General features: G+C 36.0%; 1 protein-coding gene across 2 annotated transcripts in view; it reads right to left on the minus strand.

Moving 5' to 3' along the window:
• Window positions 1-3,047: 3,047 nt before the first annotated feature.
• LOC129005577 (protein Hook homolog 3-like) overlaps window positions 3,048-17,130 on the minus strand; it is a 74,129-nt gene continuing 60,046 nt past the window's right edge. Inside the window, exons 12-15 of one of the 2 annotated variants that reach the window (XM_054434488.1) lie at window positions 16,579-16,757; window positions 12,381-12,583; window positions 12,062-12,133; window positions 3,048-4,007 (exon numbers count right to left, since the gene is read on the minus strand). In XM_054434488.1, coding sequence (XP_054290463.1) covers window positions 3,876-4,007; window positions 12,062-12,133; window positions 12,381-12,583; window positions 16,579-16,757 — 586 coding nt within the window. In that variant the 3' untranslated portion in view covers window positions 3,048-3,875. The remainder of the gene's footprint in view (window positions 4,008-12,061; window positions 12,134-12,380; window positions 12,584-16,578; window positions 16,758-17,130) is intronic. The other variant, XM_054434489.1, reaches the window with a different exon arrangement.

Here is a 17,130-nt window from a genome sequence, read left to right on the forward strand (position 1 = left end):
AGTGAAGATGCTTACGGTTTTTCAAACAAAATTGTAAAATTCATAGCTCCTTACATTATGGAACCACTGATTCATCTTGTTAATATGGTGTTTTCTACTTCAGCCTTTCCAAATTGCTTAAAAATCAGTAAAACAATCCCTCTTTATAAGAAGGGAGATAAATTTCTTATTTCAAATTATAGACCAATTTCAATGGTTCCAGTGTTATCAAAAATAGTTGAATTATGTGCTAAAGCCCAGATCTTTGATTTTCTTAACTTAAATAATATTTTAAACAATAACCAATTTGGTTTCAGACCGGGTCGTTCAACTACTTTGGCTATAGAATCGGTGGTGTCTGATATTTTGGATAGTTTTGAATCTGGTGGTTATCTTAGTGTGGCACTTTTAGACCTCAGCAAGGCCTTCGATTCGGTCTTACATACAATTCTTTTGCAGAAATTAGAATTTTATGGAATAATGGAGCACGAACTAATTTTTTTAAAATCATACCTCTGTGGAAGACTACAATTTGTTAATTTAGGAAAAGATAGGTCAAATTTTAAGGAGGTCCTTGCTGGGGTTCCTCAAGGGTCGGTACTGGGTCCGGTTTTGTTTATTCTCTTTATTAATGATTTGCCAAACTCCATACCTTGCAAAACAATTTTATATGCTGATGACACAACCTTCATCTCATCAGCTGACAACTTTCACTCTGCAAACCAAAGTATAGAAAACGCCATTGAATTGGGTAAGCTTTGGTTTGAAAGTAATTTTCTTGAAATAAATCATGATAAAACAGAAAAAATTTGTTTTACTTTGCGTAATCTTGAAGCAGACAATGCAGTTTCTGTCAAACTACTCGGAATATCCATAGACTCTAAACTCACTTGGGAAATACATACCAATAATATCATTTCAAAATTGTCAAGAGTATGTTGTTTGATAAGAAAACTTAAAAATTGTGTTTCTAAACCAACACTTCTAATTGTTTACCACAGTTTATTTCACTCACACTTGCTGTATGGCAATATACTGTGGGGTAATAGCTCAGGAGCTCACCGGGTCCTTACATGGCAAAAGAAGGCTCTCAGAATTATGTTTGAAATTCCGGATAGGGTTAGTTGCAAAGCATTTTTTGCTGAAAATAAAATCATGACACTCTCTAATATTTTAATTTTTTACAATTTAGTTTCCGTTAAAGAGAATCTGAATAAATTTGTTCCTTGCAACTCAATCCATGGGTATATCACCAGACAATCAAAAGATTTATACATTCCTCAAGCCAGGCTATCAAAATTTATCAAAAGTTATAAATATTTGCAAATAAAACTATTTAATAAACTTCCAATATATTTTAGAAATCAGGAAAATATTCATTTGTATAGGTCAAAATTATCAGATTGGCTAACAAGTCGTGCTTTTTATTCAGTTGAGGAGTTTTTGCAGAATGTAGATTTTTCAACGCTTAAATGTGAGGCCAAGCAGTCTTGATGATTCTTTGTTCGTGTTATGGTCTTTTCCCTGTTAATTTCAAAGTTTTTATTATTACTGATGCTTTATCCTTTTAAGATTCTTTTAACTTTATTTTAACATTTTCTGTAGAATATTTAATATTTTATATAACATATGTAACAAAACATGTTGACCTTGTCTATTGTAATGTTTATATTACCAAACGACAATAAAGATATATTATTATTATTATTATTATTATTATCTCCATGCCTTTATCAATAAGACACAACAGTTGAGTCGGGGAGCAGTCGGCGGGAAAATCGGTCAGCACCAAACTGCCCCGACTGTCTGCAGACAGTCTGCCGACTGTCTTGCTGCAGTCGGCCCGTGTGCACGCTCACATTTACCACTATGGGGCCGACTTTGACTCCCGACTACGACTAAATAGTCGGCCGACAAAAAGTCTATCGTGTGTGCTAGGCCTTAGCCGATTACAAGGTCCTTCAAGTATGTTCACCGTGTTCACTGAATCCGTGTAATTTCTTTTATTTTGGTTTCCAAATAGCCTAAAATATGTCCAAAAATTTTTGGGGGAGGACCCCCGGCCCCCCTCCACACTGAGGGGTATTAGTACTACTTACACTATATTTTCAAGATAGATAGGCCTACATACAAATCATGGTCAAATGTAAAATCTTTTCTGTACATGTAATCTGCTAAAATCAGAGATTTTAGCATGGTTTTCCAGTTCACTTAGTAATGTTTGAGTAGAACAAAGTTGAACCTATGAGCAAGAGAATTAATCAAACTATCATGCATTTTAGATATATTGTTAAATGTTTAACAAAACGGCACGGAGGCGGCTAGACACTACATCGCGAAAATAGGGGGCCCGGCATCGCTCAGCCCAGGGGCCCGTGACGGCTCTCACTGGCCCTGAGGTCATTAGATAACGCTACAGAGGTTAGTATAAGTCCGGCCTGTACTACAGACTTATTGCTCAGCTCGAGCTTAACGCTCAACTGATAGTTGACTAAGTTGACACTACGTCCACGTCGATCGGACCGTAGTGGATCTGTGAAGCCCGCACTGGGTGGATCTGACAAGCTGACTGGAAAGACTGAAAGTGACACTATTAAACTGTCAACGGAAAGGTCCCGAGTTGTTGACGAGTAAAATCAGTAGGTCTAAATTTACTTAATAATTTTAACTTGAGCTTTGATATTGATAAGATTTGTCTGTCAAAACTAAACTTACTGCCCTATTCAATTATGTTTATATGCATTAAAATAATTTTAAATTTTATGAGCTCTTTGGGCCCCCCGCATTTTGGGGTTTCGCGGTTCCTAGATCCGGCCCTGGAACTATCGAGTGTCGAAGTGTTGAATGTTTACCGTACTATGTAAAATCAAAATGTTTGTCTCCATTATTTTCAGTGGTTATTTAATTGTCTGAATAATGAATATGATATTGCTACAATCCCCAACTGCCACTGGTTCAGAATGACAATAAATTTAATCATCAATAAGAATTAATTGAGAGTTTTGAAGTAATCATAGGATATAATAAATTTGTTTAAGTTTCATGTAATTATTTTTATTAACATGGCAACATATCTACAAAATACTGAAAAGTAATAAACAATATTAAAATCAAGTTCAATAGAATAGAAACATATTGTTTAAAAATTAATATAATACATCAATAGTCAACAATTATTTTAAATACAATTCATTATTCCTAATCATGCTCATTAGACTATAATATCAGACATTTTCAACAATAAATACACGTATGTTCATTAATGTGAATCAATCATTTCTATATAAATATATGTTGTAACAAATACAACCTTTACATGCACATTGATAGTCTATTGATAGTTTAGAATATGTGGTGCTTAACATAGCACAGACACCTGACAGAAAATCTAGTGGCGTAAGGCACTAGAAAGGTGACTTTGAAAATGGTTAAGGGTGATTAAAGCTGAAAATAAATAGTTATTTGTGTAACGTGCCGCAGGCGAGTGTGGAAAGTTTTTTGAGTGCAGCAAAGGCACTTTGCACTCGCGTTACACATTATATTTTTCCTACAGTTACTATAAAGCATATAAATATAAAAAAGTAGTTTTTCAACACTATACAACAAGTTTTTCGGATAGGTTAAATCCAAGTGTTGAACGAAATAGTAAACGCTGGACCAGCTGATCATAGTCGTAGTATCTTTAAGTGTTGCCAACCTATTTCCAAGCGTACGCGGATTACGTGCCTGATAAAAGCACGCTGTTTTGTGTTGTTTGGTTGAAATACTAGTGTGCGGCAAAAAAAATAGTGCGGCAAAAGTAAATGAGTGTGGCAAAAGTAATTAAAAGCAGCAATTAGCAACTTTCTGTACTAATATCAGTGCAGCCCAATTTGTCAGGTGACTGTAGGAAAATACTATTTTGAGTTGAAGTTTGACTGGGGCCGTCGGCTCGTAGGCTGTCTCTGACGAGCCAGGAAGGATTGACCCTGGCCAAGATTTAGGTTCTGCAACCTATGGTCAACTGACTCCTTTTGTCTCGCTTGGCCCTGAAACAATAATGAAAACTAAAACCTTTAAAAATTAGAGCTTAGCTTTTAATAATTGTTTTTGACAAATATAAAATTTCCTCTGAAAAACAATATCTAACATAAATGTAAAGGGTTGGTTTTCCTTTTCAACTGGTTCTCCTATAAAGAATTTGAAGGGAACTTTTAACCTTGTCTGAAGTTGGGTGTCGGAACTATTAAGGGAATGGAATAAGAATAAATGGGTTTGAAGGATAATAAATCAATATTTTGTAAAGATTACAACATTGAGTACAGTAGTGTAGTAGTTGCAGTACACTTAAACGTTTGTTGAGGTTGGGAAACCTAAAAACGAAGTGAGAATGTATTGTGATTTTAAGGTAACTTTTTGCAGTGGCGTGGATAGACTTTTTTCAAGGGGTGGATAACGGGCAAGGTCCGGGTGTCCTCTCCCGGGAAAATGTTGAATAATTAACTTTTCTAAACACTATTTTTATGAATTTAGAAAGTGAAATCTGGCATTTAATTTACCAAGCATAAGCAATAAAATTGCATGAAAATTTTTTTAATGAATTCAAGTTTTTTGTTTCATTTGTAGGTAGCTAGTTTTTTTTTATTAAATTTATTTACAAACTACATACGCTCTTTTGTTTTATGATAAAATTTTGCTTTTTCAATCCTTGAACACTAGAATTTTGATAAAAATGTTAACTTACACTTATATTTTTAAAATTTTATTTTAAAGGCAAAAATCACCTAATTTAATTGTTGCATTGCCACGCCTGCTAAGAACTGACAATTTTAGACAATGTAAAATGTAAATTACGGAAGGTATGTGCTCTGAAAATGTACGCATTAGGCATTAGATGGTCATTTGTGCATAGTGATTAACTCAGAGGGTTTTAGGCCTACTTCTCTCTCAAACTACAAGATATGGGGAAGGGGTTGGTCAGGGGAATGACCTTGACTGCAACAACACAAATCGCGAACAAAGGGATCTAAAAATCGAAACAATAAAAAAATTTGAACATTCAAGTTCTTTGGTCGCTGCTTGAACCAAATCACCTCTAAACTGCATTTTTATGCTGTTAATTTGTGTATTTAATTTTTTTTGTGTTATTTTTGTCACTACGTTGAATATTTATAAAAAACAACCGCTAACACTGTATTAGCTTAATGATTGTTTATAAATATCAATGCAGTATAAGAAGTTCAATTGAACCCGTAAAACCCTAAATTTTACATTCAGTGAAAGACTGAAAGTTGATTTGAAGCAAAGTAACAAACACACACGCACACAACTAACATCAGACGACTGACAGTCTTACGCCGACACTAGTGGTGTTATGAAGGTATGATCAAGCGTAGTGTGGGCGAAGGGGTGTTAGAAGGAGGAGGGGTTTTTAGGAGGTTGACTGTTTGGCGTGCAAATACCGTACCACTGCCACCAGCATAGCAGTTTATCTGGTACCAGTTATAGATATTGAAAGTATACTACGAAAAACAAGCTTGTATAATAGAGGTAAAATTAAAAAGATAACAAAATTTATTTTATTGCAACATATCAGCAACAGAATTTAAAAACTAAAAAAAATTCAGAAAGGTTTTTTTTCACCTCCTTCATATCCATTAGATATCAATCGTTTAACCCTTCTGAGACGGCCTCTAGTACAGTATGTATACAGACAGCAAAATTATTTTTATTTAAATCAAAACAAAAAATATTTTTTTATATCTATAATTTATAGAATGTTTTGTAAATAGTTAACCTATGCAGCACTTTTGTCCAAAATAATTTTGTTTTTTACTTTTTTTTAATTTTTTAAAATTTGGTTCATAACATTTTTTTTAAATTAAATTTCTTATTTTTCTATAAAAAAATTCCTAGTACGGTACATTGGTTAAAGATATAATTGAATAAAAGAACGGTTTTTTGGAAGATTAATGATGCTATAGACAATCAAGCATAACAATAACTGGTGTAATAATCGGCGGATATATCCACCTACTGTTCGCTATGCACAAAATGCTAGCGGATATATATGCCTGTAGTCCTGGAAGGGTTAAATTGATATGTTCAAGGGAGGATATATCCCTCTGACCCCCCCCCCCCCTACCTATGCCACTTACTTTTTAAATAACTTCTTGATCAGCATTGTACGTGTTATTAAATTTACGGAAAGTAAATAAAAGAAACGTCTTATAACACTTAAAACTTACTTTTTGAATCTGAATTTAAGAACTGATTATTACCCACTTCCTGATTATTATATCTTGCATATCTAGTGGAAAGGTTTTCTCAAAAAACTTCCCAGTTCAGCCTATGCCAGTTCAAGCTCTCAGAAATTCTAGGCAGTAAATACACCAAAGGGTTTGTTGTTTTAGCAAATTTTCCTATAGGGAAGTAGCTATTCCTACAAAATCTAGTCAACCAAAAATGTCCATTCAATATGTACCTGTACTGTATGCAATATTTCAATTTGTATGTATCTGTAGCCTAACTCAACAATTTGACGTGGTCTATAACTGTATTTCTGTTCAATCGACCAAATAAAGAATCTTGTATCTTGTATCTTTCTATATCAGAGTTGGCATGGTAGGACTTTAGACCGGGGACCGATTTACTTTTTCATTTCTATGCACCCAGAGGCCAAAAACACCATTCATTCAAATTAATATATATATATAAATATATATATATATATATGTGTGTGTGTGTGTGTGTGTGTGTGTGTGTGTAAACACAATAACTCAAGGGATTTTAATACAATTTGGCTTGAAGGTAATAGGGTGGGATAAACTTGATTGAGTTCCCAAACCAACAGGATTGGCTCATGGGATTTTCAAAAATTGGGAATTTTCAAATTTTTACCCTTAAAGAAGGAAATCCCCAATTTTCGTTACAGCAATCATGTTGAGCAGCGGTTCCCAAACTTTTGGGTCGGGCAACCCACTACTGTACCACCTTAAAATTTACCCAATTATAAAATTATATTAACTTAACATGTAGGCTATAATTATTTATTATTATGAATTTGTTAATATTATCATGTGCACTGAGAAATATACTACTAAATGAAAATTATGAGGATGATGTTTTTGGAAATACAATATCTAGTCAAAAACACTATCGTATAAGAAACTTTATACTACTGTATTTAGAACTGAAGCCTATTTACAAGAGACTTTATCTGGATTGATGTTGAAAACTACATAGGCATTCCCACACATAACCCATTTCTGTAATAGATTTTAAGAGAGATGCACTCTCACATAAATAAATTTTTTACAACGAAATAACCTCTTTACAATATTACTCAATTGATACAATTGTGATGATGTGGAGTAGTATGAGTGTAAATGACTTGCGCTATTGTAGCGATTCGCTACACAATTTCTTTTTATTGGTGCTCCTCTTCACGCGTTTCAAAACATATAATAAAAAAAAAGCTATAATTCATGGATCATTTTTTTATAATTCTGCAGCTAAAAGTTAAAAATTAAATTATAGGCTATGTCATAAAATAGGCCTATGTTCCATTTTTTTTTTATTCCAGAAAACTAAGAGTTTGCGACACTTTTGGGTCCAGTACTATAATAAATATAGACTACTTTGGGTCAGTGCCGGATTTACCACTAGGCCGATTAGGCCGCGGCCTAGGGCCGCAAGCAAAAGGGGGCCGCAGAGGATTGGGAAAAACATTTTTTAGATAAAATTAATAACAAATAATTTATTTTAAACCACCAGTTTGCCGCGATCACAGCTGACCATAATGATGTCTCCGCGGACCGAGGGAGATGTTCACGATTTTGCCGCGGCCTCGGGTGCCTGTGATGACGTCCCGTGATTGCGGCCCGCGGGAGACGTTCATGATTTAGCCGCGGCCGCGGGAGACGTTCACGAATTAGATGCTGTATCGAGTTGTCAATGATGATGTCCCCGTGATTGCGGCCCGTGTGCGGGAGATGTTCACGATTTCGCCGCGGTCACAAGTGTCGATGATAATGTCCCCGTGCGTGATTGCGGTCCGCGGCAGATGTTCATGATTTCACCGCGGCTGTGAGTGTTGATGATGCATCCCCGTGATTGCGGCCCACGGGAGATGTTTTTTTTCATTCTTTATTTTGTAATTTCATTAAGAATAATACAATGGCGCCATGTTAACGATTTCGCCGCGGCTGGGGGTGTCAATGTGGATGTCCCCATGGATTTTATAATTGTTGAGAAATGTTAACCCCACAAAAATTTTTGAAAATTTTTTTGTAATGTAATGTTTTATGTATAGGCTACCGGTACATTAAATTGAAGCCCATAATTTTCCCCAAAAAAATACCGGCACGGCCGTGGGTGAGAATGATGAAGTCCTCATGATCACAGTCCACGGGAGATGTTTTTAACACGACTTTGCCGCGATCGCAAGTGTCGATGATGATGTTCCCATGATTGCGGCCCGCGGCAGATGTTCATGATTTCACCGCGGCTGTGAGTGTTGATGATGATGTCCCTGTGATCGTGGTTCACGGGAGTTGTTAACGATTTCGCCACGGCTCGGGGTGTCAATGAGGACGTTCCCGTGATGGCTTCCCGAGCGAGATGTTTAAGATTTCGGCACGGCCGCGGGTGACAATGATGAAGTCGTCATGATCGCAGTCGACGGGAGAGGTTTTTTTAACACGACTTTGCCGCGATCGCAAGTTTCAATTATGATGTCCCCGTGATTGCGGCTCGCGGGAGATGTTCACGATTTTACTGCGGTCCCGGATAACTATGATGACTTTGACTTGGTTTAGGAGAGATGTCCACGATTTCATCCAGGATCACGGGTGTCGATGATGATGTCCCCTTGATGTATAGGAGATAGTCACTATACTTCCGCGATTGCAAGGAATTTTCACCACAGGGGGAGGGCCGCTCAAGTAATTTGGCCTAGGGCCGCAAGTACCCTAAATCCGGCACTGCTTTGGGTCATGCCCAAAATAAACATTATGTGATATCTAGTATTTGCAAAAGATAGTGATAATTGAAGAATCTGTCATGATAACTAACACTTTATTCACACACTCTTCGTAAACAAATCTTTAAATTGTAATGTCAGATATCCCCTTTAAATTAAACACTGACGGAAGTGTTTAACAGGAGGTTAATTGTTGACAATTTAACTAAGCCTTCCTGTTGATTTAACTATAAAATCTCAAGTTTTAAAAACCTAGGTGTATTAAAGTATGTGACATATGTTTATAAGGTGTATAGTAAATTTTGTGTAGCCGGCAGCCTATTGTGTATTTATCCATAGCCTCCTCAAACACAAGGCCGCTTGGTTGGTGTGTGGCAACGTCGCAACGTCATGCCTATTGTCATGGTAATAACAGAAATAACAAAAGTGTAAGCATAAAGATTTCCTATACAGCCCATTATAAATTAGTGCAACAGCTGTTTTGGTTTGACGGGACAGCGGTGTTGCCACTTATGTCTTGTCGCGGCCTTGTATTAGAGGATGCTATGATTTATTACAAATCTATCCTAACTATTTTCTGTAATCGCGGCACTAACAACCGTGGTGACGTCGTAATCATATTCCGAATTCGTGGTAATATGCACCATGATAATCTACAAATCGTAAAGATTCAACAAAAAAAAAAAAAACAACAACAAATGGGCTAGGGCTAGCTAGCCCTTTGCATATTTCAGATTTCGGCAATATTGTAAATTTTTGGTCGCGGAATCTTTTAAGACATTTTCCTTGATCGCAATTTTAGCGTTATTCACGCCCAAAAAATTTTCAAATCTACACATCTGGCATTCCTAGTTAGAGATAAAACAAGTTAATTACGTTAAACAGTGAATATTCTGAAAATATTTTTATGTACAGCCTTGCCTATTCTTACCCACTGGGTACTATTCTGGTGCTCTGGAGACCGTTCCAGAAAAAAAAACATAATTAATGTTTAGTCTCTTTCTGCCACCCACTAAAATGGCTCCCACCACCCCCCAAAAAACAAATAATGTGTACAATGAAGCATTGTAGTAAAATTAAAAGTTATGGAGGAAATTAAAAAAAAAAACTGTACTGTAAGATTCCCATGTCATTCTAATGAAATTAAAATAAAATGAAAAAAGTGTTTTTATTTACTAAATAAATGTACAACAAACAATTTTTCAGCACTAAATACGACAATGGACATAAAGCCCGTCTGTTGCGGCCGGCGTTTTACAATGGACATATTTCTACAAAAGATGTATTTACATATATATGCATATATTAAAAAGAACAATAGTGAAAATTTAAGTAAATTTTCCTTTTTTATGATGTTATTCTAATGGAGAAAAAGAAAACTCTGTTAGTTTGCTTGTTTATGGATGTATCTATCAATCATTGTTGTCTTTCAGTATCATAGCATGGAGTGGCTGTTATAAAAGTATTATGGAACCTTTAAATGTTGCCCAAAAAACAATAATAAAAATAGGATTTGGAAGATGCAGACGATATCCATCAGTCGCTTTATTTGAGGAAACGTCCCTTTTTTCTATTCACCAACTAAACTATACATTAAAAATATATTAATTCATATTTCAAAAATTACAATAACATTTTCCATGGAATTGCACATTCACACAACACAAGGTATTCTTCAAGAGTTGGTATTACTACATTACAACAAAATTATTCTTTTTCTTCACTTAACTCCTTTTAAATTTATCCTATACTGTTTTGTAACATCAGCTCTTATTTTAATGACTTAGCCATCTTTGATTCACCTTCTCTCAACTTATTTAAAATCAGGGTTAAAGAATTCCTTCTAAATCTAGGAACGGGCAAGGTTGAATAACTTCTTTTAATAAACTCAACTCAACACATAAAACAAGGACAGAAATATGAGAGGCTTGTAGTAGATGAAGCCCTTATGATGCATGCAGGAGAGATACTCTTTGCGGCTGTGCTATCGGGAGTAAAAGAAACTATGCTTGTTGGGGACGTAAACCAAATCCCGTACATCAACAGAACAGAATCCCTTGAAGTTAAGTTCCACAACATAACTGAAATAGCAACAATATCCGACATACTTGCTACAACCTATAGGTGCACACTAAGTACTGCAGCGGTGCTTTACAGATTCTATCCTCAAGGAATTAACTCAACAAACAATGTTTTAAATGAACTAATGCTGCAGCCTCTTGATGGATTACAGAATATTAGAATATTATAGAATTATAGCTCTGCCAGCAGGATTTTCTGAGCGCTTCTAGATCTACCTTTGATTAAAGATTAAATTAAAATAAATAGAATAATTAATAAGTCAAAACCGTGGAACAACCTTTGTATCGACCCCTGGATTTTGTCAGCTCCTACTGAGCACTCCGGAGAAGAATTTTGAGTGTCACTAGTTCCAGGGGTCGGTCTAGCCGGTTTTTTGATAAAATATTATTCCCCCCTCCTGTTTTGAGATACAATATTATTCACCCCTAGAATATAAGTCACAATATCTTTTCAAAATGGATAGAGATCTTCTACATGTCCTCAATTCCATCAGCCAAGTAAAGACTTCAGAGAATCCCAGGCTTGTTTTTTCTGGTTTCTGCCTATGCTTTTCTATCACTACCGGTGTTGTGCGTAGTCCACGGCTAAGGTAAAAAAGTTTGATGATTTTTGGAGGCCAACACATGTTCAGGAGGTAGTCCTACCATATCATCTAGCATCAGAACATGTCGTACTAAATAATTGTTGGCATGTTAATAACTACTAGATTATTAAATCAGCCCTGACCATGCAAAACAAATCAAAAATTAAAATAAGATAATATACTGCTTCATATGCTGGTTTTCTGAAATTTCAAGTATGGTACATAAAATATCATTTACTTAAAACAGCCAATTGTAGCTGTATAGCCTGAGTTAAAACAGTTAAATTATCAATTTTGCCAAACACGTTCAGGGGTTTACATGCAGTAGTTTTGAAAATTGTTGTTAGTAAAACAGGGATATTAGAATATGCTTCCACTATTCAAGTTAGTAATCATGACAGGTATCAATTTAAAATCTGGTTTGTCAAATTCATATTCATGGACATTTTACTTACAAGGTTATAAAAGGCAGTTGAAATAAGCTTTTCCTCCATTTCTTTTAATGATTTAGTTTTCTCACATTCTTTCTGTAACAAAATAAATATAAAGATATAAGCAAAATATCTAAGTTTTGAGGGTCAAGATGTGTTTTAATTTACTACTCATTTGATTGTTAATGTCTATTTTTTTAAATTTAAATCCTAATACATTTGTTTAAAATCTTACTGATTATTTGAGTGTGGTGTAATTAATCAAATTAATTAATGGTGAATATAATGTATTGCATATTGTTGCATCATAGGATGCCAAGTTTGAGAGTACTACGATAAATACCTCTAAGTCAGTGATCATCTTCTGCCGCTCTAGAAGTTGACTGCGAAGGATATTGAGTTCCATTGATGAAGGCACTTGTTTAGAATCCATAGCTTTGACAACATTTTTCGCTTTCTCTATACATTTCTTGTATTTGTCTTCAGATTCCTGTACTTCAAGCTCTTTTTGGCTGATTGTTTCTTGCATCAAAGTAATTATTTGTTCTGTAAAAATATGTCAAAGTCAAAAACTTGAAGTGATTTCTATCAATGTTTTGCTTTGAAATGAAATGAAACAATGCTTTATTTTAAAATGTTCGTACAAGTTTTACAACATTTCGATATTATAGAAAGGTCCACCATGTTTCACACATCAGACCCGCATTTTTCCAACAGACCGTCAGCTGGGTTGGCAAACACACTATAATTGCTAGATAAAACAAGTGTATTACAGAGACGGATTTATAAATATTTCCCCCCTAGGCACTATCCTTAGTGCCGCCCCCCCTCATAGTATGTTTCGTACCTAGGACCAGTTCGGGACCAAGTTAAGAGCTGCAAAACCTTTTCGGCCCGTGGTACGAACACCATTTTTCACCACACTGTACAAAGATTGAGGGTCTTAAGTTGTCATTTTCACACTATAAATGCATATTAACAGTTAACACAACTATAACTTTAAGGTTATGTAAAGGAATAATCTAGAGGAACCAGCAAAAATATACTAATAAATAGTTGCTAGGCAGCGATGACATAAAATGCATATGGATATTGCTTGTATATTTTATTTTATATACATTGATGTTTTAAGTTAGTAATTGAACAACTGGTTTTGTGACCCTAGGGCTGTAAAAACCAAATCGGTCCCCAATGACGATGACAGCTGCCATTTCGGTCCTGGACAGCAATTACATAGCTTCGAGCCTCCAATTAACGTTTTGTAAAACGGCTATAAACATCTTAGTGTGGTGAAATTTATTATTTTTTAAATATAAACTAAGTATAACCCATTTAGAGTGTCCATAAAAGAACACTGCAAGATATTTTTTATATTTTAATTACAATTGAAAAGGTCTACCATCCCACAAACATTAAAATACGTAATATTGACATACAGTACTTGAGTTGAATATAAGAAATAACGACTTCGAAATTATATATTTTCACATAAATATCTTTGTAAAGTCTTCATTCTGAGTCCTTACAGTGGTTTCCTCCTACTTTTAACCATTGCAAACTCATCTATCTCATCATTGCCTTTTGACTGTCGTTTTCTTTCACCACCGTGCCGTCGTGGTCGCACATACAGTCGGCGGACTATGGCAGCGGCGGCGCCCATAAGCGGCGAGGCGGCAGCTGTAAGCAGGGCACTCGTAAGCGGTGGCACTCGTAAACGGCGGCACTAGTAAGTGGCCGCAAATGTGTGGCGGCACTCGTAAGCGGCGAGAAAAACGTAAGGGGTGGCACTCGTAAGCGACGGGAAAAACGTAAGGGGTGGCACTCGTGAGCGACGGAAAAAACGTAAGGGGCGGCACTTGTAAGCGACGGGAAAAACGTAAGTGGCAGCACTGGTAAGTGGCGGCACCCGTAAGCGGCGGCACACGTAAACGGCGGCACCCGTAAGCGGCGGCACCGGTCAAGGGTCTGCCGCCCCTAGGCACTGGCCTAGTGTGCCTAGTGGGAAATTCGTCCCTGGTGTATTATGTATACATTAAAATTACCTTTCTGCTCCAATAACCACCATTATTTCTGCTTATAAAATTTTTTTCTTATATATATATTTGTTATTGTAACTTATTAATTTCTAAAGACAACAGGAGAGTGCTCAGAGCTTGAAGGAAGATTAATAATTAAATTCCTTTATCATTTCCCACCTGTACCGCCAAGCTTGCTAAAGGAATCGGGCAAGCCGCACCCAATCAGCCCCGTTCAACAAGGATATGAAAATATCCCAGGTCAACTAAGGCCCCCTTCACACTGGGCCACCATGGTGGTGACACCGGTGGCGACACCATGGTGGCTACGTTACATTAGCATTGATTTAAATGGGACATCTTCACACTGAGCTTTGGTGGCGCGTCTGGCCGCGCGACCAGAAATGCGGTGGCTCGGGGTTGCGATTTTCAGAGACACCAGTCTGGTGGCGCCACCACGTCGTACCATGGTTTCTTATCGGACTGTTCACATTGGAGCGACTGGCAGCGCCACCAGTCACTACCAGCGAACATTACTCAGTATACTAGTTTACTAATCTTTTGAAGTTGTTAAGGTAATAAATATGGGGAAACGATTTTATTAACATAACAAAATGTATAGGTACTCTATTTCATTTACATCTTTTCATCATTGCAATGTATACATTGAGTCAAGGTATTACAGTGTTATTAATAAATGGTATATTAACTATGTTTTTTTTTAATTTTCCACAACAATAGTAGCAGTTTCTCTTCTGGAGATATTTTATCTTTCAGACGTCCCAGAAGCTTATCAAAACTTAAAACACTCATTCTATAATTGTGAAACGTGTCAGGGTTATTTCTAAGGTCTTGGTAGTGAATGAAAAAAGTCTCTCTGGTACTTATATCTTATAAAAACGGATGAACAAAAAAATACGTTTTTTTCTTATGTTTTCACAATTAAAAAAAAAAAATACGCTAAGCACCTGCCTCTTCGACGTCCAACCGTGAGCTTTGTGGCTGCAGCTGCACTGGTGGCTGAGCTGGTGGTCCATGCGCATTTTGACCGACCACCAGTGTCGCCACCGGTGTCGCCACCATGGTGGCCCAGTGTGAAGAGGCCCTAAAACAACTCTATAAACCGAACCAAAAAATTTTAAAATGACGCGGTATAGGGCACTTGGCAACGAAGTGCCATTTTATTGTTGATGTTGTAAATTGTAATTGCATTTTTACTGTAAATAAGTATTGCTTTTCTGATCATAGTTTTTAAGCTCTTCTGGCCCTAATTATTTGGGCTTCTGATTATCTAAACTTTTCGCGATTACGGCTATCAAAGATCCTGCATCTTGCGTTTACCTTCCATTGGACGCATGACAGGAGTTAAAAAACTGCACTTGCCAACAGTTATATTATATAATAATATATCACGTGTGCATGGTGGAAGGTTATATTATAGGCTATATAATAATATTTTTTTGTGAAAAAATATTATGAAGTGGGCAATCTGGTCTTGAATGAACGCTACGTACTTCTTTAGAGGAAGTAAATTCCATTTGAAACAATTTTTGTCATTGGAACAGGTGTTCATCTTTGTCATAGAGCAGAAGTAGCTTACGCGGTGTGCCACTATAAGGCGACTCGAAGTTAACTTCCACATACATATGCACAATAGATCTAAGGTTAAATGTTTAGAGCACAATTGAACTGAACTTATTAAATTTAGCGTAAGAGCTAGCAAAGATTTAAAAGAGGATTTTTATGGTCAGGAATTAAATTTTTTACAAAACACTCAAAGACATTTTCCGAAAATCGCACTCCTTCATCTTCATAAAACACCCTACTTAAAAAATGTTTAAAATTACTCGGATTTTTGGCGTGTTTTAAATTGAACAACGAGCTATAGCCGTTAAAAAAACGTATTATTTCAAAAAAAGGGAGGGGGAGATTAAAACTTTGAGCTGCCATAACTTTTGATAGGATTGCCGTACGGATACCTCTAGTTTGCGCCATTCTTTTTCTTTTATTATGACCTTTACAATTATGTAATCGGTATTTAACTTGATTTACATTTGAAAATTTTGACTTACCCCCAAACTGGTGGGGAGGGGGTGAAAGTTTACATAGCCTACACCAAAAACATCCTTTTTTAATCATATAAACATTCCCTGAATATTATAATTTTATCTCTATTAATAAAAAAAAATAATAAGGGGTGGGACTTTCGTAATAAAGACACAAGAAATATAGACACACGTGACATGGTGGAACAAAAATACATAGGTGTGCTATTCCCGTCATATGCTGACGTCACTCAGATTGCAAACAACATTTTACCATTTAGAAAAATTATAAAAACAATAACAATCAAATCAAAACAAATATATACTTATATGGCAATACATCAGCAGATTTTTTCAATCTGCAATCTGGGTGATGTCAGCAAATGACAGGAATAGCACACCTGTGTATTTTCCTGCCACCATGCACACGTGATAATTTTTTGTTGTTTGATCATTAATTCTTTTCTTAGACAAAACTCACTTTTCTCTGCAAGAGCCATCTCCCTTTCCTCCAGCTCAGCTGTTCTTTGTTCTTTTTCTTGCTGAAGTTTGTTTTCCAAGTCTTTTATTTTCACTTTCAGAGTAGATACACTGTCTTCCCCTCTCTCATGTAAATCAGTAACTTCTCCCTCAAGTTCCATAATCCGCTGATTTAGTTGTCTAAAATATTTAAGGAAGGATGGATAAGATGAGTTTCAAAATAAATAGACACTTCAAGCACTTAACCGAAATGATCACCACTAATACATAAAGCGCTAAGTAAAATCATTTCAGTCCGTAAACACAATACAAACACATACATATAATACCCCCGCCGCAGCAAACCTGCAGACATAGCGAATTTCCGTTTGCCTGATTGGATTTACACTAAAACGTCTCCTTAAAAATATCACATTATTCCCTATTTAAATAGAATTAGTTTATCGAGTACTTAGGTTTGCTGCAACAGGGAGGGTAAAAACTGTGTTTGTTGTAAAATGTTGATACTGTAGTTTAGTAACAAATGAATGTATTTTCCAAATTTGATCAAAAT

This window comes from Macrosteles quadrilineatus, unplaced genomic scaffold, assembly GCF_028750875.1.
Source record: "Macrosteles quadrilineatus isolate MER2022 unplaced genomic scaffold, UCM_ALF_1.0 Scaffold_24__1_contigs__length_1734639, whole genome shotgun sequence".
Taxonomy (NCBI): Eukaryota; Metazoa; Arthropoda; class Insecta; order Hemiptera; family Cicadellidae; genus Macrosteles; species Macrosteles quadrilineatus.